The following is a 22,314-nucleotide window of genomic DNA, read 5'->3' on the forward strand; positions in this document are numbered from 1 at the left end:
CCCCGGTTGCGGCCGCCACACGACAACCGCACCATGGTGGAGATCATCGCCGACCACCCGGCCGAACTCGTCCGCACCGACAGCCCCAACTTCCTGTGCTCGGTACTGCCCTCGCACTGGCGCTGCAACAAGACCCTGCCCGTGGCCTTCAAGGTAAGAGTCTACACCGCCCCCCGCCCCCGGCCCGGAGCCGCGGAACCTGCCCGCCGGTGTCTTCCTGCCCACGGGGCTGGGCCCCGGACGTTCTCCAAGACCTCCTGCCTTGGCGGCTCTAACCCCAGAAACCCCCGGCTGGGCCTCTCCCTCCGGATGCCCTGGCGGGCTCGAGGCTCAGTCCCTCCGCGCAAATCCCTCCTTCTCCCACCTGTGCCCGCTGCCACCCCGACTTCAGCCCTCGTCCCCCTGACCCGTTCATCCCTCCTCTTGCCTCCTGCCCGGCCTCGGTTCTCACCCACTCCTTCGCTCCGTCTCCCTTTCCCCCAGGATCCCCAAGGTGCCCACTCTTGCACTGCGAGCGGACTTGCTCCACCCCGCCCCTTTCCCGGGGGCGAGGATCCCCGACACTGTCCCCCGGGGCTCCCGCTTCCTCCTCCCTGGTCATCCCGGCCTGGCCGCATTGCAGGCTGCCCGCGTCGCCTCTCTTTGGGGCTCCGCGCGCTCCCACTCGCTTCCCTCCCAGCCAAAAGCCCCTCCTTAGGTCTCGGCGTCCCCTTCCCTGACCCGCAGAGTTCAGCGGTCCTGGTCCCTCCCGGGCTCCCGGGTCGGGATTCACTGGGTGCCGGCGCCGGGCATTAGTGCCCAGGGCTGGGCGTGGGGTGCTGACTGAGGCGCGCGGGCTGCACTACCCGTGCCTGGGAGGGTCCCGGACAAGACTAGGATCTCCAGAGGAGGGGGTGTCAGGACGGGGGCGTTTGCTCTGTTCGCTGACCCGCGCCAGATCCCGTTACCGGGAGGAAGGCGGGGCAGCCTGGGCGTCCGCGAGCCCCGAAGCGGGGGCGTTCAGGGGGCCTGGGCGCTGAACCCTCGAGTGCTGGGAGGTGCTGGCCAGGGGAGGGGGCGGGAGCTCGGGCCGCTTCTTCCAGCCGAGACCGAGCTATGCGCCTCGCCCCGCCAGGGAGGGATGAGGGAGACCTGTGAAACAACTTGAGTTCGCCCAATTTGAAAACGGAGGTGAAATTTTGTATTTTTGCTTTAGTATTATTTTTAAAGGACTTAAATCTTAAAAAGGTCCCTCCTGCTTCTGAAAGGTGGTGAGAGGCTCCTGCCGGTGGTCTGAGCACAGAGTGAGTTCGAAGGCTTGAGAGCGGCCTCTGCGCGCCCCGCGGACTCTTGTGCCTGCCCGGCCCGTTAGTTTGAGGGCGGGTGGCAGCCGCGGGAGTCGCAGGCAGGTGCTCCACAGGTTGAGGGTTTAGGATCTGGAGCCTCTCACAGTAGCCCGATGGGTCTCCGTAACTCGATCCGGATTTCCCGGGGCAGTCCTCTCCAGTGTGGGAGACGCGGAGTCCCCAGGGCCCAGCGCATACTGGGTTGATGGGGAAATGGGTTCCCGGGCTGTCCACACTCGCAAGACGCCAGGGATGCAGGGGGTGGTAAGCCAGATGTGGAGATGAGCACTCTCGCAAAGGTGCTTTGGGCCCTTTCTACCTCTGAACTTGAGTAGGTGGGCCTGGGTCCCCTGGGTTCTGAGGTCTGTGGAGAGCAGGGCAAGCAAGGCCTCGGGGGAGGTTAAAAAAAAAGTTGGGGGAGGAATCATGCCAGTTTCTCCACTGGGGACCCGGTGGCCAAACTCCCACGGGCCACTGACAGTTCCCAGTTGTTGATAATTCTCACCCCACGCACCAATTCAGATTCCGTGTGTGGGTGGGATGGAAAGAAAGAGGAGTCCAGGTCAATTAGAGCTGGTAATCTCGCTAGGTCTTATATCAGAACAGAAATCAGAATGAATTGTTATGGAAAGGGGATGTTGCTTTCTGGGGCAAGTTTCATTTTGCAGTTGGCTCAAGAATTTTTTTTTTTTAACCGTCACATTTCTCCTTTTATAAACCACCCATTTTGTAGGTTAATGTTTGCTTCCTTGAAGTAGGAAAAGCTCAGAATACATGTGAATTGTATAAATTTAAATTTCCATACAATATGTATCTTTTACAATGTCCATCGTCCAAGGGCACAGAATTTTTAAATTAGTCTTATATGAGAATGGAAATTTGTTTCCACCAATGCCCCTTCAATCCCCCAAACCAAAAGCCCCACAAAACCCCAAACCTGGATGAAAACAACAAAAAATACAAATACAAATTAGTACATCAGAATATGTGAAAATATGAGAACAGATGCTTACATTTTTAAAGACATTTAGATGCTTGATATTCCATATACCATTCTGCTAAACATATTTAAGGTCTATCTTGAACTGTTGCATTTATGCTACTAAATTGATTTGAACATGAGCATTTTGGATGGAAAGGATGCTTTTTGCACTTTAGCTTGAGCTAGTCTCAGATATTTTGGCTGTCATCTAAGATTTTTCACTACCACCCTTTAAAAATTATTTTGAAAATGAATTTTGTTATTTGTTATTAATCAACTTGTTAATTACAGAGTACATTTTTGTTATCTTAAGCAGGATACAGACCATAGGTAACAAGACCATATTAAAACAGATATTTTAATTGATATCAATTGAATAATGAATTGAGTTAACCTAAAACCTCACTGTCAATATCTTTCTGTTACCATACCTGTGTTAAACAGAATTCAAAAAGTGGGTGATAGCTAAGATCTACGCAGTATAGAAAATACTCGGTTGAAAAAAAATGTATGGATGTTTGGAACACTAGACTTTCTACACTCTTACAATATAATCAAATACATCTGCAATGAAGAAATAATATGAAGAAGTCTCCGTTTTAAAAGTGGTGACAGCAATTTGGCCATGGTATTTAGAGCTGTGTAAAAAATAAATTATAGTGGTTGTCAGGTAGATAGCAGATAGGTAAATGGGTTTAAACACACACACACACACACACACACACACACACACACACAACTTATTTGTTGTGAAGTCTGGTATTCAAATCAATACAATATTTATTGAGCCCATATTTTGTATCTGTCACACTGAGCTTGACACCACAGAGAATCAGAAATGAATTCAATAGACTGTTTTGAAATGTCAATTTAAACTAGTGTTTAAACACGATATTGGCAATCTATTTCATTAAGAATGTGTTAGCGTTGTTCATCTACTCTTGTTTCGAGATGATATAAAATTTATTTATTTTTACATGTAAAAATGCAAAAACAACTAGTATACTTTATATAAAGTTGTTTATTAACATTGTATTTTTAACAAAGTTCTGCAGTTTTGAAATGTTCGGTCCCCCCAGGTGTCAAGGAAACGAAATAAATATTTTTAACATTTTCAGGTGTATCTCACTGAAACCTTAAAATAGTTAAGGCATACTATTAGAGGATCCCAGACCCTTTCTATCCTAGATAATTCTAGTGACAAAGAAGTAATTTGCAAATTCAACTTATTAGCTGATGGTCAGGTAATTGTGGAGAGAGCATGTCAACCTCGCATCCAGTAGCACCCTTTTAGTTAGGGGTCCGTCAGCATTTCCACTGTGAACCTGGTGTTCAGGGTTCATAACTTAGTTGCCTTAAATAGCTTCAAGCTGAAACACTACGCAGAAATTTTAAGTCCAGATGTATATTTTAAAACTAAAAGTAGTTCAAGCCTATTCTGCTGTTTTAAGTTAGAGAACACTGGACTATATATATTTATCAGTATCATATGTTTTTCTGGCAGTGTTAAAGAAAGAAAACACATTTTTAGATACATAATCTAGCACTCATAGTTAATTCTGTATCTTTAATAATACCTTTCAGTGCTTGTCAAAAGGAGGGGTTTCAAAATGACGGAGCAATTTCTGTTTGAAAATAATTTTTCGGCATCACTAACCATTTTTCTCTCTTCGAAAACAAATATGCAACTAATAAATACTTGATACCAGAGAGTAGTATTTTTCTTACATACTTAATGATCAGATTTTATGTTTATATTTTTTGAATCTCATTGTATCTAAACAAGGGAAATAGGTTATTAAGCCTGTTAAATCCTTATTAACCTTAATATAAATTATTATGCAAAATTATGTAAATCACAATAGATTTCAAGTTGTATGAAGACACACATTTTTGTGTTATGCCTTTGAATTCAAGAAAACTTATTTAAACTTAAATATTTTGGGACTGAATATATACAACTTCCAAGTAAGGCAGTTGGAACAAAGAATTTCAGGTGGAAAATAAATACTTATAAAATTTTTAAGAAAACTTCCATTAAATAATTGAAAATAGGTATGGTAGATATCTTTCATTCTTTTTTCCTCTTTGGCATTATTGCTTGTATCCTTTCAAAATTCCAGAATATCTGTTGTTAAATGATCTAAACCACCATGATACATGGCCCACAAATTTCTGCTTTAAATTGAAATAATTTTTATCAAAATTTCTCTTTGACATATATATTTTTAAAATTATGAAATGATATATTGTGTTTTTTCTCTAGAATTCAATGGGCTTTTCCTAAGTTCTAGGATAAATTCAAAAAATTAACTGTAGTATTTGTTGAAATGTTTTGATACTGTATTTGAAGTTACCTTTAAATAATTACGATAGGAATAACATTTTTGCTTTTTGCGATTAGACTCCTCTTTTATTGCAAAGAAAGATTTGATCAGATTTTATCTTGAAAAATAATTATATTTATTATACCACAAGTACAATGTCCCAAATTATGTTGGCCTATAAGAGTAATGGATTAGTTAGGACTAGACTTCTGTCCATGAAAATGTCCTGGGAAATTTTAATTTCTATATAAAAAGATGAGAAACTGTTTTAAGGGTTTGAGTTAATTATCCGTTCCTCTTCTTTTAGTGATTCACAGATTTAGTCATAAGGAGTCTCATACAACATTTCAATAGCATTACTACAGTTAAATATCCTTTTACTTTATTTTGTGCAAGCCACATACCATGTGATTTAAATGCTAGTTATGGTGAGGTGCGCTAAATAAAGGAACGTCTTTCTCTATTCTGAAATGTCAGGACAGAAAATTACTTCTCTTTTTCTCATGAAGTTTCTTGAATTTGTAGATTTTATATTTTAAAAACACCTAGAAATGTACTTGTCAAGATTTCATCACAAATTATTCTTTGCAGAGCAGTACTTTTGTGTTGGGTAGAATGGAAGCAAATTTTAATTTGTGCTTATTCCTAAGTAGTTAAAGAGCGAGTTTTGACTTAGTTTTGACTGCGCTTTACCCCTTCAAATGTTTTTCCATTGCTTGGTTTTGGTACAGATGAAATGTGTAAAAATTTCTTGATTCTTTTGGTTTTCTTTTAGATAAACACAGTTGAGAATCTCCAAGGGAAACTTTTTAGCTTCAGAGATCTACTTAAAGAAAAAAAACCTCTCAAACATATAATTATACTTCTGATTGATATAAAGTCAAATACAGTACTTCCCTCAACTCCCAGCCTTTTTTCCCCCTCAGAAAAACATCAGGCAATCTGATTTGGTAGAGTGAATAGCAGAAAAAACTCAATATATTTAGCCATTAAACTAGAGTTCAGCCTTAACAGGAAAGATTGTCACTACATTGCATTAGCAATTTTTTTTCAGGCCTTGCTCTAAGCCTCATAGAAGGCTCACACAGCTTGTGATTATTTATTTGTTTTGTAAAATGTGATATGTAAAACACATCAATATTGAATATGGTCATTATTATGCTGCTTAAGCACAGTAAAATGGATTTATGTATTTCACTCTTAGGGATCTTTTCTTTCATATTTTCCCATATTGAATCAATTTTCCATTTCTTCTAACTAAAAAAAAATCCATTACGTTAAAAATATGCAGTAAAATAATAATGTCCCAGAGCTCTCGAAAACCTTTATATTGGGGCAGATTGCTTTATTTTTTTTCGGAAATGTAGCCAGACTTGAGTGAAATCTACCAGCAGTCATCCTGTATCTCTCAACAACACCAAAGAACATCTCAGAACATGAAGAAAGGAAGTACATATTCAGTTGAACCCTTTAAGGATGCTTATAAGTAAAAGCCTATGTTTAACAGACAGCAGATTTGGAACAGAACACTGTGTTACCCTCCTCATCTTACAAAAAGCACATCATTATAATTACACTCTATACTTATATAGTATCTTCTACATTTTGCAGACTTTCCAATTCATATTGGAAAACTGTGGTTCCTGGAGATGAAGTTACTTGTGTGAGGTCACAGCAGATATGTAGCAGAAGTGGGAAAAAGTGGAGCCTCTTGATTTTAGTATATTCATTCTCTTCTAAACAGTACAACTTTTCTCCTGCCTTTATTAATATGCTTACTGGGTCCATATTTACTTTGACATAGAAAGCCACACAGCAGGTGTTAAAATACAATATGCTGAGTGTACAAAATGTCAAACATTCAGATGAATCCTGGCAAATGTAGTCAATTATTGCAGTATTTTCAAATGTTCACATTTTTGGCATGGTGAATTTGAAAAATTGAAAAGCACATTGCCTCCACCAGGAGTACAGCATTACCTGTATTCGGTAACCGCTTGAGGTACGAGATGAAGTATGCAGGGAGGAAGTCTTGTTTTCAAGGGATTTTACTTTTGACCCAGGAGACTTCTCATATTGAGAATAACTATAGACTTCAGGGAAAGGGGAGGCAGCATGGTTCCCTCTCCTCTGGGATGAAAACAATATCAGAAAATGAGCTGGGAGCAAGGGCACATTGCTGTTAGCAAGGGATGCTGACTCATCATTAACTGACCCTCTCAGAGTTTTAGCGGGTAGCCCCACAGACTTCTGTCTCTGCGAAGTGGGGCTCTTTATGGAGCTCTTTCATTTATTTCAAAAATATTTTTCTGGCTGGGTTCAATGGCTCACGCTTGTAATCCCAGTACTTTGGGAGGCTGAGGCGGGCAGATCACCTGAGGTCAGGGGTTCAAGACCAGCCTGGCCAACATGGTGAAACCCCTTCTCTACTAAAAATACAAAAATTAGCCGGGTGTGGTGGTGCATGCCTGTAATCCCAGCTACTCAGGAGGCTGAGGCAGGAGAATCACTTGAACTTGGGAGGTGGAGGTTGCAGTGAGCCGAGATCATGCCACTGCACTCTAACCTGGGTGATAGAGTGAGACTCCATCTCAAAAAAAAAAAAAATTAATCAAACATTTACCATGTGCTGGACACTTTTGGGAGCAGGTAGATAAGTGGTGAACAAGACAGATGAGATAGAGGCCCTTCTTTTGTGTAGTTTCCAAACTCATATAATCTGGACTCCTAGGAGCGAGTCCCTCAGCTTTGGGCTGGTGTATTTAAAGTAGTCATAGACCATTAATATTAATATATATACATTGAAATGAGGATCACTTGAGTACAGTGGGATGCTGGGGAAAGTTGGCCTGTAATTTAAGGAAGGCTTTATTGATTTTGAGCTGAATAACACAGTACTGAATGGAAGGAATGGAACTGAGAAACAGCCTAAGAGAAAAGTAAGGGTGACAAAAATATTGACAAGTTTTTTGTTTGATTGTTTTCCTGGCTGGAGGAGAGGACATAGTGAAGGGGTGTTGTAGGAAATTCAGCCCTAAGATGTAGGTATAGTGTATATTATCATACTATAAGAAATCTACTTTAATATGCCAATTGTATTGGGAACAATGGAATTAAATGCTTAGGTTTATCTTATGGAAATCTTGACAAAGGAGGGAGTAGCACTAGAAGTAGAAAGAGATAAGTGGGATGTTTACCAGACAGGCAAGCACACAGGAGTGTTATTGTCAGAGAGTTGTGGGCTACTTTAGCTGGGGTCATTGCTGAATTACTATGAGGGCATCTGGAAATGGAATGAGGAAGACATGGAAATAATCTGAATATAGAGTCCTGGAAGTTCATTGAGACAAGGGATTGTTACCAAGGGGCAGGATCTTGGCAGTGGATTAGGAGGAGTATGTTTCATATATGACAGTGAAGGATCTGCACCAGCATCCCCTTACCGGGCTCTGTGTTAATAGAGGCACACATTTGCAAGTTAGCTGACCCAGGTTAAAGTGTGATCTCTAGTCTTGGAGCAGAGAAAATGTTGGTTATTTCTAAAGATGGATTAATCAAGAATAATTAATCTTTTCTTGATTGGGTTAATTTGCTTCAGATTGACTGTTGACGATTAAGTAGTCAAGTATGTCATGCCAGGATGGCAGATGGGACAAGACATAATAGAAATGAGGCTAAGGGTATACATATATTTTTTTATTTATCATCAGTTATTTTCATCTTCAGTTTCTTGATGACTTTGGATATCCCACTGGATCCCACTGCAGAGTGGGTTTTCAGTAATTTTACTGTTATTAAAAGCTGAAGTGCTAGCCCAAAGTAAGGAGATAAAACATAGACCACACCATATCTAGGCTCTATGTAGTCAGGAGCCCCAGGGTTTCACTTAAAAATCTTCTCCCATAGAGTTGACTAGACTTGATATTTTTTTAGACTGTGATGGGCTAAGACCACACCTCAGGACTCTCCCTGAGAGGAAGCCTGCAGACAGGTGGTGCCTGGATCTGTATGATGCAATCTGCAGACGGGGCATCCTCCTTCCTTCTGTGGCATAATTCCTATGGACAACTTAACATGGGGATTTAATAAAAATGCACATATTTCCTGTGAAGAATCCAACAACAAATGAAGGAAATTTTTGCCTGCCTTTGAAATGGGTGGGCCCTGAAACATTGGTCTGTTTGAAGTGGCATCACAACCCATACACAGATGCTTCATTCCTGTCAGCCATTACTGGACTGGACTAGAACACTGAGTCCTGATAAGACACATCATTTGCAATGAGAGTATATTCTGTTTGTAAGCCTTTCTGATGTGCCATTATTGCTGCTGTGTTTCCTGTTTTATGTAGGTGGTAGCACTTGGAGAGGTACCAGATGGGACTGTGGTTACTGTCATGGCGGGTAACGATGAAAATTATTCTGCTGAGCTCCGGAATGCCTCTGCTGTTATGAAAAACCAAGTAGCAAGGTTCAACGATCTGAGATTTGTGGGCCGGAGTGGACGAGGTAGGTCTCTGACTTTTGATACTGATAATAGAATAAGCACATTAGGCTCCTTTGATGAAATGTATACTAGTCTGTATACAAATCAGCACCTTCTTTTTCTGAATAGAATTACTGAAGATTTGATTTAAATACATCCAGATGAAGCTGAGTGTTTTTCTGAGTACTCAGGCCTTTTTCATTTATTTTATGATATTGAAAATTCAAACAATGTTTTCAGAAAAACTAGCTCCTAATTTCACTGGGTGTGAGTATATAAGGTAGAGAAAAGAACAGTTGGAGGATCAACTTCTGAATTATGAGGAGTCAAATAACTGAGTAAATTGAATGGTAAAGGGGAAAGAAAAATTGATATGTTGGATCAATTTCCTGATAATATCAATTTTGGTCTAAGTTGCAAGGACAGCTGGCATAATGCTCTTCACTTATCACAGGTTACCTCTATATGATTTAATTTACTTTCATAATAAGAATTTATTAAAAATCTTTTTTTAACATAAGGCTTTTCATTTGAATAAGTGAATAATGTATTACTTATGTTAGAATGACTATGTAAAGTTGCCTAGACAGATGAATGATTAGTACTCTAATATTAATAGTTACATACTACGTAAGGATTCCCACCATCTGAATCCACATTCAAAAATTAGAAATCCTTAAATAGAAAATTATCCCTTTTAGGGTTTTTGTAACTGTTTGATAAATGAGGTTAATTTTTTTTAAAAAAGTCTTTAAGGAGACCAATATTTTGGCTTTTATTTACTTATTCTACAGAAAGACTTTTAGTGGTTACTCACCTATTAGAAGCATTATGCTTATTTATTTACTTAACTGAATCTAATATTTCCATTTTAAGTATTTTGATAAGAAGAAAGAAAATAGACCACTTTAGGGCTGAGGTGAAATAAAGCCTTATGGAATCATTGCAACCCAGGTTTGACTAGGAAATGAGAAGCACCACTTTTTAAACCATGTCTAATAATTGCTCTTTAGTTTGGATCAGATGTCAAATTATTACCATTGTAAAAACTTGATAAGGGAAATTCAAGCAAGGCTGTTTCCGATGAGTAGTTTTAGTTTACTTTCTAGGAACAGGGCCAAGAAGTTGTACTTTTTAACTTAAAAAAAAATGATTCATGCTAATGAGATACTGTCACTGACAGGTTGTTTGAAATAAAATGAGGCTCACAGCCTCTGGTAGAATCAAAACTAAGGGGGTTATCTCTGCATCACGTTTAGTTCACTTTCATTAAAAGAGGAAAAAAAGACACATCCTATATCACTACTGACTGATTAGGTTTGGAGCATGTGTGTGTGTATTCATTCTTCCTTTTTCTCATTTACTTATGCAGGTCCACTATGCAATTAAAGTTTGTCTTTTTTTTTCTAGTAAGAATCAAGAAAAATGTGAACATGATGATTTACCTGTATGCTCTGAATTGCATCTTTCTTCTTATGTAATAATACTTTGTTTTTAACTAGAGTAATCCATTTTAGTTTTTAAAGGATTGGGTGCCATGCTTAATTTTACCTTACAGTTTCAAGTTAGTGTTTTCATTTATCTTACTTTTGTGTTATATAGATGCTACATACCTTTTTTCTGATCAATTTAAGTAGAAACTATGGCAAAGTGATAGTGTACTTTGTAAACCCTCAACATATTTATTTAAGAAACTTCAAAGAGAAACAAAGGGTGTGCACTGTTTTACTATATTGGCTTTCTGAGTTTTGGCTGGTTTCCCAAATAGCAATTTTTATATTTAAAAAAAAAGACAGACTTAACTGCTTGCAGACTTTTCACGCATGGAAGATGAAGAAAGCTTCTTTTGATGAAGTGTAATTATGTCCAAACAGAGCTGACCCCCTCCCCCTATATTTCTTATGATCTTAACTGAAGAAAGTAGGATTTTTCCTTTGAAGCAGCCGGGACTTGGTGGAGGATCTGAAATGCTACAGTCTGCTGCCAGAGGCAGGATGGAGAAATTGGTCCAGACTTGTCTTCAAGACTTAGATGGGGGGTAGGGGGAGTGGGTGGAGAGAGAAAGAAAAATTGATTTATCACTAATAATAGATCTTTATATCACTGCATTAACATTATATGAAAGGAAACAGTAATATCAAGCTGAGATGAAGAGGAAAAAAAGGACAGAGAACACTGATAACAGATCACACTCTGAAAAAAAAAATGGGTTAGTTTTTCAGTGGCAGGAAACCCTTTAACCTGCCTTTGTACCTGACCTGCTTTATAACAGACTCTTCCAGCTTCCTCTTTGATTTTCACACTTCTACATTTCTCTTAAGTTATTAAGTCTGGATCAACATCCTGCTACCATTGTATTTTCTTTCCCGGCTTTAAATATTTCTATTTTCAGTAGTGTTATAAAAAAACACCAAGTTCCTCAAATATTACACTTTTTTTTTCTTTCCACTGGTAGAAACATAAACTCTCAGAAGTTGAAAAACAATCTTAGCTTATAAAGGAGTCATGTCACTACTGACTTTGACTTTATGGGTCATCTTAGGACCACAACTTTTGAAAGTGCTAGAATAAAAGTAGAGCATCAGTGGAACTTGCATTAAATTAGGAGTGGCTTATGGTTTTTCATCGTTTTTCCTTTATTTTATCCTTAATATTTTAAAGAGAAGTGTTTAAAATGATTTTGGTTCTTAAATTTTTTTTGGTATGCTTTCTTTTTCCTGAGGAAGCCATGGATGACACAATTAGTTATCTACTGACTGCTAGCTCCCTATTTGAGAGCCTGCATTTTAAAACAAGAGCCTGCATTTTATCACTTATGGAAAGTGATAAAAAAGGAGATTTTGAAAAAAAATTAATTTAAGGAAATCATGAATGCCTACATGAACATTTGACTTAAGAAGTACATTATTATTATAGGGTGAAGAACCAATTACTAAATTGGTTGGTAATTTCTGAAAGTTTCTTCAACATTGCATACATATTTCTTCTGAAGGGGCAATAAGAAGTAGAAGGAGCCTCATTCACTTTTGCTGTAGTTGTTAATTACATCTTGATCCTTAGGGTTTGATTTTGGAAGATCATAGTTACACTTAACTACTTGTTTCCTCCCCCAAACCCATCTCTTTTTAAAAGCAGTTTTTTTTTTTATTTTTTTAAATACAGAACTGATTCTACTCTGAACATTTAAATGCTTTATACTTGAAGGGTGAATTTTATATTTGGCTTTTGTTCCTACATGAGGCATCGCCCTGAATTTAGGAGAATCACAGATGACTTTTAATATCCTAAGTAAATTGTAAAGGTCTAAAGTAGAACTATTATTAAAACCGGTTTAAATAAATTTATGGACAATCTCTTTTTTCTTTTTTCTTTTTTTCCTTTTTTGAGACGGAGTCTCACTCTTGCCACCCAGGCTGGAGTGCAGTGGCACCATCTTGGCTCACTGTAACCTCTGCCTCCTGAGATCAAGCGATTCTCGTACCGCAGCCTCTCGAGTAGCTGGGATTATAGGCGTGTGCCATCACGCCCAGCTTATTTTTGTATTTTTAGTAGAGACAGGGTTTCACCAGATTGGCCAAGCTGGTCTTGAACCCCTGACCTCAGGTGATCCACCTGCCTCCACCTCCCAAATTGTTGGGATTACAGGCATGAGCCACTGTGCCAGGCCGACAATCTTTCTAGCAGGTTATTTAGAGACATTAAGGATAACTGAGATCTCTACATATCCTTGATTTATTAAGATGAGTGCCATAGATGAAAACTGACTCTGAAACACAGCCATGGGAGCCACTGTTAGAAAGGCAATCTTGGGCCCATAGACCACTAATCTGACCCCAAAATGGCACTTTAAAATGTTTTAGTGTAAACTAACTTTCAATTTAGAGATCAGCTGTTTCACTTTTTGTGATCTTTCCATTGTTTTGAGGTTCTAACTTGGACCCAGTGGCATCCTATTCAAGTTTCTGGTTTCCAGTTCTGTAGACTTTTAGTTTTCTGTGACTAGTTTATTAGACTCCTGGCTGGTTTATTCTTTTGGTTAGTCTTAATGTTTATAATAAAGCCTCTCTTTGCTAACTAATTGTAAATTATTTAAATCTATGTGATACCCAATATAGTGGATAAAATATGATATGTCAATGACACTTTAAAAATAGATGCTTTCATCATCCTGAGATATTGCATTAGTCCATTTATATTTACTGTTTCTTGGGCACATAGAGCTGATTGGGATGCACCTAGAAATAAATTACTTATTAATTTTTTTAATTGGCACGTGATCAAGCCACTTAAGGAAGTGGCTAAGTGACAGAATATTAAAAAAAAAGAGCATTAATTTTAGAGTCTGAAAAATGAGGTTCAAATCCTCATTTTTTCATGTATTAGTTGTGTGAACTTGGGTAAATTACTAAGTCTCTCGACGTTTCAGCCTCTTTATTTGTGCAATGGGGGTGAGAAATCTAAGTGGGGAGGATTAATTGAAATAATGTGTATGAAGTGGCACTTAATAAGTTTCTAATTGTTATTCGCCTTTCCCTATTCAAACTGCACCTATTCCATTCCTGTCTTTTCTTTCCTGTTTTTTTCCCCTTGGCTATGAAAAAGTATAGCCAAGGAGACTTAAAACTATTTATACTCAGCAACAAATGATGTGTGTCTTAAACAGATTTTAGGAACTTACATGGTCTAGGTTGAAAAGAAAACCCATTCACTAGACTTGACAGCCAAAGACCTGTTCTCCATTAAGCCTTGTATATAACCTGTTCCATATTAAGCTTTGAAAAGACTGCATTAAACTCTGCATTGGTACATATTGTCAAAGATTTGTGTTTTGGTTTAATACTCTCAGTTTTCAGTAAAGGGAAAAAGAATCTCTGACCAAAAAAACAAAGCAAAACAAAATGAGCTTTTTAAAGGTCTGTTACAGGAGCAGACTAAATGAGCACTCTGGCCTGAGATTGCTGAATGTTTTATTGAGTCACTGTTTCACGCCCACCTCTTCCTGTCTTGTAACAGTTTGCAGTTTTGACTATCTGACATGATTAACCGTTGCAAATCTAACTGATTACAACTGTTAGTAAGTCTGTGCAACAGAGAATGGTATCTTCTTCTGGAGAAAACAGACATCCAAATATGCTACCAAACTTTTCCCTCTTTTCCCCTTCTTATTCATTGCTTTTAGCTCATTAATTTGAAGCATCAGATGTAATATTTCAACGAAGCACACCTTCTGCTAAAAGCAAAATCTGAGTTTATATTGAGAGATGTCATGTTCATTTAGCAAAAAGTAAGTCACTGTCAGGGAGTTATTTCAAGATTTAACAGCAAGGATGTATGTTAGGGGAGGGGTGGACAGGGAGGAGAAAAACTTGGTTCCAGTAATGATGAAATCATCATACCACAGGCACATTAAGGCCAGGACAGGAGACACTGGCTCCTGTTAAAATGATTCCCATAAGAACTTTCCTCTTTTATCTTCTTACTGTAGTGCAGCTAAGCAAATGAAATGCTAAAGCCATGTGAAGTAAATAACATAATCAACAATGATTTACTATTGTTCTCTCATGAGGTCATGACCTAACCCTAAATAAAGACTTCTAAAATTGTCTGTGCTTGGATGTGTTCCTGATGTTGGAGAAAATTGAAAGAAAAAGAACCTCCCTCAAGTGGACCAGGGTTTTGTTTTCATTACAACTCTTGCTACTGAGGAGCTTTTTTGGAATTGGAGTCTTCCTGTGTAGCACTACAATGAGGATGATGATCTTGACACTAAGCAAATTTGGAAATGTCCTAACAGTGGTCAACAGAGGGTTTTCAATTTAGAAGAAGGAGTCTTGCCTCTTGTCTTTGTTTCATTGCCTCCTTAGAGATGCTTAAATGCAATTTGGAAATCTATGCTGCTGTGTAATCATCAATACTGTTTTTTAATATTCACTGTATGTTTTCCCCTTTTATATCTGCAGGCAAGAGTTTCACCTTGACCATAACCGTCTTCACAAATCCTCCCCAAGTAGCTACCTATCACAGAGCAATTAAAGTTACAGTGGATGGACCTCGGGAACCCAGAAGTAAGTACTCCCCTTTTTATTGAAAATGGTAATAGAGTTTCCAGAGACCCTATGAGGAATTTATTCCAAATGAGTTAGGGTCACTTTCATGTCCATAGTGTCTTTGTAGACTTTGCTATCTGCATATATATATATATATTTTTTAGTGAGGGGCAGTTAATCAAACTTCAGAGTTAGAAAATAAAACTACGGTTTTAAGCTTTACCACACAATTGCTAAGGCCTCCATAACTTTGGGAAATGAGTGAATAATTATTCAGTCACTGTTAACTATTTGCTAAGAAATTTTGCTCATGTACTGAACATACTGGGGCAGAATAGACCCATGAGAGCTGAGGAAGAAAAAAGTAAACTTAAAAATCTTGAGCTTAGTCAAAAAGCATTTGCATGTGTTTCCCATGGCCTAAGAATGTGTTTGAGCTTTTTAACTCGCCCACTCAATTCCCTTTATGAAGAGCACACTGCTTAATTACAAAGAATTTATTTGCAAATGATAACTTGCTTGATTGTTACAACACCGTTGTTTGGTCATGCTCTAGTAATTGTTATAGGTAGTTTTCTTTTAACAGATAGAGTCAAACCACCTTTAAATCCATCTTGGTTTATTTGTCTGTCTGGACATCCAGAAGGTTTCACCGGCAATCAGTCTCAGGTAGTGCACGTAATCTATTTGGGCCAATATGTATGTTCCTTCTAAATCTAAATTGACTGAGGTTTGCTTGCCCCACCGCCACCAAAAAACTGCTTTGAACAAACTCAGCATAGCGGTATTTAAATATATTTAGAGATTAAAGATTATTTGATATATAAACCGTTAACAATTGTGTGCCAATGGAAACATATAGAACTCTGCCTTTGCTGAGTGAATACATTGGAATCCTAATCACTGCATTGAGGGAGTTCAATTTGATTTGTGGTGGAGGTATAGCTGGCAGAAGTACTTGTTCTGTAACAATCAACCTGCCTGGATCATGAGAGTGGCATATCTCTTCTTCCCCTCAAATGAGAGAAAAGGTCTCATAAAGTTTTGCCTCCACCCAAGTAGCAAACCTTCCTAGCAGTGGGAGCTTATGATGAGTCCTGTCCCTTTTGCTGCTGTCTCTTTTCACAAAGACTGACTGCTTGCCTGAACTAGGGAGGTTTCCTGCCTCAAAAGCAAGTCTTTGAGGTTTTTGTTTTCTTCTCCTTTCATGTGTATGGCATTCTTCCAGGTTCATAATGTTGAGTCAGTGCTGGCCCTGTCTATTCAATTTGGGAATGTCCTGTTAGGTGATTGCAGTACATATGTGTGTAAGCCCCAAGTCTCTAGTCCTAAGGGCTAGTGGTTATGGAGTGCAGGTGAATAGAACAGAGCTTTGCCTGGTTTGGGGCTTTGCCTGCCTTTTCTGGATGGCCATAAGTTGGGGATGATGCCTTATGATGGAAGATGTCTTCTAACTTTTGGTCAGACTAGCCCCGGAATTCCTGAAAAGGCAGGACGTCCATTTTAGTAATGCATATAGCAGGATAATTGGTTTTTAACACGTAGCACCACGAATACTTATCTCTTAAAGATGTTTCCTGCTGATCTCAGCTGCTTTTCTCAGTTCTTGGAAAAACCATTCGTGTGTGTTTATGTGTGTGTGTGTGTGTGTATGTTTGTGTGTGTGTATGTACATATACACAAGAGTTGATGCTCAAAATTTGATGGTTGGGAGAGGAAACAGGGAAGGATAGGTGCTCCCTGTTCTGAACGATATGACAATAAGTGAGAAGGCAGGGTAGCTTTGGAAAAGTCACTTCTGTTTCAAGTGTGGATAGCAGTACCTTATTTAGAGAGGTTTTTGGCCAAATTAGTCAATAGACTCACTGCCTTGTAAAGGCAGAGAAGTACTCTGAAAGCAGTGAGAGTTAGGAATAGAGGGGCCAGGTGGTATACGTGGGACCTGAGTTCAGGCTTTGTGTGGTGCCCAGGGTGGGCGGTGGAAGCAGATACAGATCTGCAAGTGGTAGACCACCTGCCCTAGATAAACCTGAATAACATTTCTTATTAACTGAAAATATCGGTGAAAATGCAAGGTCATTTTCCTGACATTATGGGGTGACTTGATGAAGTCAGTGTCTGGAGAGAGGGATGGGTCTGCTTTCAGCGACTGCTGAATCCTATAACCTGGACTCTGTGCTGGATTCCTCCCTGCTCTTGGTCATCCTGGGCATTGAATATGTGTAGCATAGCCCTCTTCTCAATATTGTTCTTTAATTTTGACACTCCTAGGTATGGGAAATGCACAAGATTTCCAATTTTCTTAAACAGTGACTATAATAGGATTTTGATTAGTTGGTGCATGTAATGTTAAATGAGAGATCCTCTAGAACACAACTTGGCAAACATTTTTTGTAGAGTGCCAGATAGAAAATTCTTTAGACACTGTGGGCCATATGGTGGTCTCTGTCACAACCACTCAACTCTGCCATTGTAGCTCAAAGGAGCATAAGCAAATACATACATTCATGGTCATGGCTATACAGGTTGAGTGTCCCTTATCCAAAATGCTTGGGACCAGAAGTGTTTTGGATTCCAATTTTTTTTAATTTTTGGAATATTTGCATATATAATGAGATACCTTGGGGATGAAACCCAAATCCATACATGAAATTCATGTATGCTTCATATACACCTTATGCACATAACTTGAAGATAATTTTATACAATATTTAAATAATTTTGTGGAAGAAACAAAGTTTATGTTGCGTACTTATGTGTGGAATTTTCCACTTGTGGCATCATGTTGGTGCTCAAAACTTTCAGATTTTGGAGCATTTCGGATTTTCAGATTAAGGACACTCAACCTGTATTCCACTAAAATTTTACTTATGAAAATAATTGGTGAGCCAGGTTGTAGTTTGTCAACCCTTGCTTATTCAAAGTGGCTAATTTTATTGATCCTTAACAGAGAAGGGCTATAGTAAAAGGCTTTCCTGGGGCGGGTGGAGAGGGGAACGGAACAATTTATAAGCAATTGTTTAGCCTCCTCTGCCCCAAATTATAATTCCTTAATTAGTGGTTATTAGTCATAAAAGTAGTATACTTCTGTTTATCACTTATAGTGGCTTGAGGGAGTTGAGAATTTTGTATTATCAGTTCCTATTGATGGAATTGTACTCCTTCCTCTAAAGATCTGAATATATATTGAAAAGCCTGCTTCTGGTAGCTCAGCTGTTTGAATGAGGACAAATTCTGGGTTAACTGGTTGGGTCTTTATGTCAAACTGCTTGGATCGAAATCCCAACTCCACCATTTATTAACTGTATGGAGGCAAGCAAGTTACCTAACTTCTCTTTGCCTTGGTTTTCTCATCTTTTATATGAGAATGATAATACCTTCCTCATCAGTTGCTGCAAAAATGTTAAATGTAATGTATGTAAAATGGGTAGCACAGTGACTGTCATGTAGTAAGTGTTCATTAAGTATCAGGTATTATTACATCAATTTTCTTCAGTGTCAGAGGTTTGCCGTAGAGTTTTTCTTATGGTATGCTTCTAGGAAACACATACCATCTATAGATTCTGTTCTCTAGTATATTACTTTTTTCCCCCTGCAGATGGCTTTACTAACTTTTGCTCATTAGTAAATGACACTAATTCATATTATAAATTATGCCTGAGCAGATATTCATGCTGCCCAGGGAAAGCTGTGCAGAATTGATGATAAATTTAATTTGTTTGCAGCAAAGTCCAAGAGCAGATGCTGTGGCACTAGTACTCCACTCTGAGGCCTTGCCTATCAACACATCTGCCAAGACTTGCTTTTCACTCAAAAATCCAAAAGGTTTCATCCTTCTATGTTTTCTGTCTCTGGCAGCTGAACCAGTGCTGTCACATCACAAACAACTTCTTTTCTTAATATACACATCTGGCGTTGGCAGTTGGACTGACTTCATAAGAGCACATGATCATCACTCATTACAAGATTAAAAAGTACCCTATGGCATCATTGATGTTTTTTAACTTTGATCTTTTGCAGTTGTGATTCATCTCGGTTATAAAACTTCCCTTTAAAGGAACATAGCCGATGACTTATTAGAACCTTCATCTTAAGTAGCATAAACATGAAAATGGTGCACATCTTTACAAAATGCCATTTATTTTCTTTGCCAGCTTATCATTTTAAGACATGACATCATACTTAAGATCCCAAATTTGTAAGTCTTGTGTTTAGGCAAGGCATTTTGACCTTCTATTGGCAAGCTAGCTCTGAAGAACAACTGTCAGCCAGAGAAGTGGTATAGCAGCAGCAGCAATAGTAATGTATTTAGATATCTAGCTCTTTTAAACATCAGTTTCTATTAGAATCCCTTGTTCCATCTGTGGACTTGGTTCCACTTCCAGTCTGATTTAAATAATTTCTACAGGAATGTGAAAACTTGGTTAGCAACATCATATTCTATAGAAGTGGTTCAGAGTTAGGGAAGAAGACTGATGGAAAAAAGGTATTATTGGTTGTGCAAAGGATGGAAAAAGTAAATAACCTTACATAGAAAAAATTCTCTTGCTGCATTTTTAGTTGTCTATTGCTAAATAATAAACTACCCTCAAATATAACATCCAGTTTATTATTTCTTATGATTCTTTGGGTTGATTGGGGTTCCTCTGGATGGTTTTTCTATTGATAAGGCTTGGGGTCTATCATGTAGCTGCAATCAGATAATGGTTTGTGCTGGAACATCCCACATGCTTCATTTATGTGTCTGATGCCTTGGTGGGATGGCTGGATGGTTGGACTCAGCTGGAATGATGGGACAGCAGGCCCCACCGCATCTCTGTCTGTATAATCCTGGATCCTCTTCCGCTCCATGTGGCCTCTCCATGTGGTCTTTCCTGCTGAGTCTGATTTCTTACATGGTGGCAGCTCAGGGCTCCCTAAGGTACAAAAGTGAGAGGTCTCAGGCCTTGGTTTTTTTTTTTTTTTCGGTTTTTTTTTTTTTTTTTTTTGAGATGAGGTCTTGCCATGTCATCCAGGCAGGAGTACAGTGCCATGATCATAGCTCACTCCAACCTCAAACTCATGGGCTCAAGTGATCCTCCCACCTCAGACTCCTAAGTAGCTGGGACTACAGGTATGTGTCTCTATACCTGGCTAATTTTTACATTTTCTGTAGAGATGGGGTCTCACTATGTTGCCCAGGCTGGTCTTGAACTCCTGGCCTCAAGTGATCCTCCTGCTCTGGCCTCCTGAGCAGCTGGAATTATAGGTGCAAGCCACTGCACCCAAGGGTGTTGGAACTTCTTAAGGATTAGGCTCAGAACTGGCATGGAATTGCTTCCTCTACATTTGATTGGTTAAAGCAAGACACAGGTGCAGCCTGGATTTAAGGGAAAAAAACCACCAATGGTGTGAATGTTGAGGGGTGTGGTTCATGACACCAATGTCATCAGCTTACGTAAGTGCTTAGCTGGCAGTTGTCATTGTCACAACAGAAGAAATAATGTTTTCAGGGTACCATCTTCTGAAAGGACTCTTGGCTTTTTCAAACTAGGGGACATTCAAAGAAAGTGACTCCAAATTTACTAGTCTAATGGTAGTGTCATTCTGAATTGAACAGATTTGGTGAACATCAGATGAATTAGTGGTGGGTATTCGCTTGTGGTGCTTGATATTAGCAGATCAATACTCAAGTGAGAAGAACATCAGATGTTTGAACAAAAAGAAGTGTGAGCCTTACCCAGCAACATGACAAGTCTGTAGCAGAAATATCTTATGAATCCTCAGATGGTTAAGATTAGAGGGTTTTTTTTTTTATTTTTTAAATTTTTTCGAGATGGAATGGCATGATCTTGATCTGGCTCACTGCACCCTCCATCTCCCAGGTTTAAGCAATTCTCCTGCCTCAGCTTCCCAAATAGCTAGGATTACAGACGTGTGCCACCACGCCTGGCTAATTTTTGTGTTTTTAGTAGAGATGGGATTTTGCCATGTTGGCCGACTGGTATTGACCTGCTGACCTCAGGTGGTCTGCCCACCTCGGCCTCCCAAAGTGCTGGGATTACAGGCTTGAGCCAGTGCTCCCGGCCAAGATTAGAGGTTTTATACTTTATATCATCCAACTTTGAAATTCTTGCTTGCTGGTACCCTTGCAAACCTACTGCCTGATACATGTGAGTGGGTTTCTAAAAATTTTTGTGTGTCGGGTCTCAGGTAAGTAAACCATATTTACTCTCAAGGAGAGAACAAAGCTGTGAATTGTGTACTTCCTGCCAGGGCACTGGCATTCACCACTGATCAGCCAGCCACCTATCGTGAGCTGGTGGGAGAAAGGAGAAGCTCTCCTTTTTTTCCTCCCATGATCTAGCTCCTTTCTTGCAGGCTCAGAGTATATGGCTGCAACATTTCTCTGCTTGGCTTTGTGTGTGGCTTCAGTAAGGGTCTGAGACTTAGGTTAGTGAGAGGTTATCTGGAAGTACAGGGTACTGTTGGTATTTCTAGGCTTGCCTTAGTATCATGCTTCACTCAGCTTGTTAGGCTTAGGTCCTGCAGCTAAACTATTTTCTTTTCCTGTTTGCTCATTCTCAATTGTGCCCAATTCATCAACAAATCTGTAATTGTTCAGAGAAGTTTTATTTCTCCATATTCTTGAGGCATGTCCAATTGCAGAAGTTTTACCTTAAAAAACTTGAGTTAACAGACTTAACAAACCAGGCAGTCTAGGCAAGATATTATCTCATTTTTCTGTCACGCTGTTCCACCTAGTTCTGGGACTGCTTTCCAGCCTGGTGAAGGGTGCAGAGAATGGAGGGGTTGACATTTTCTCTTCCTCATTCCAGCTGATGTCAGCAGCAGCTCACTTTTATCCTCCATTACTTTTCATCTTAGTTGGGTGAAGGAATGAGCTTTTTATGCCAAAGACTGGCCTGTGATCTTTGCTTATTTACCAAAAGAGGATACTTATTTTATTTGATTTTATTTTATTTCAAATGGAGTCTTGCTCTGTTGTCAAGGCTGCAGTAGAGTGGTGGGATCTCGGCTCACTGCAACCTCCGCTTCTTGGATTGAAGCGATTCTCCTACCTCAGACTCCTGAGTAGCTGGGATTACAGGTGCGTGCCAGCACACCTGGCTAATTTTTTGTATTTTTAGCAGAGACGGGGTTTCACC

General features: G+C 39.3%; 1 protein-coding gene across 1 annotated transcript in view; it reads left to right on the forward strand.

The window, feature by feature from the left end:
• RUNX2 (runt-related transcription factor 2) overlaps window positions 1-22,314 on the forward strand; it is a 130,730-nt gene that overhangs the window by 1,001 nt on the left and 107,415 nt on the right. Inside the window, exons 2-4 of the mRNA XM_011986848.1 lie at window positions 1-153; window positions 8,986-9,142; window positions 15,080-15,184. Coding sequence (XP_011842238.1) covers window positions 34-153; window positions 8,986-9,142; window positions 15,080-15,184 — 382 coding nt within the window. The 5' untranslated portion in view covers window positions 1-33. The remainder of the gene's footprint in view (window positions 154-8,985; window positions 9,143-15,079; window positions 15,185-22,314) is intronic.

This window comes from Mandrillus leucophaeus, unplaced genomic scaffold (genome assembly GCF_000951045.1).
Source record: "Mandrillus leucophaeus isolate KB7577 unplaced genomic scaffold, Mleu.le_1.0 Scaffold3, whole genome shotgun sequence".
NCBI lineage: Eukaryota > Metazoa > Chordata > Mammalia > Primates > Cercopithecidae > Mandrillus > Mandrillus leucophaeus.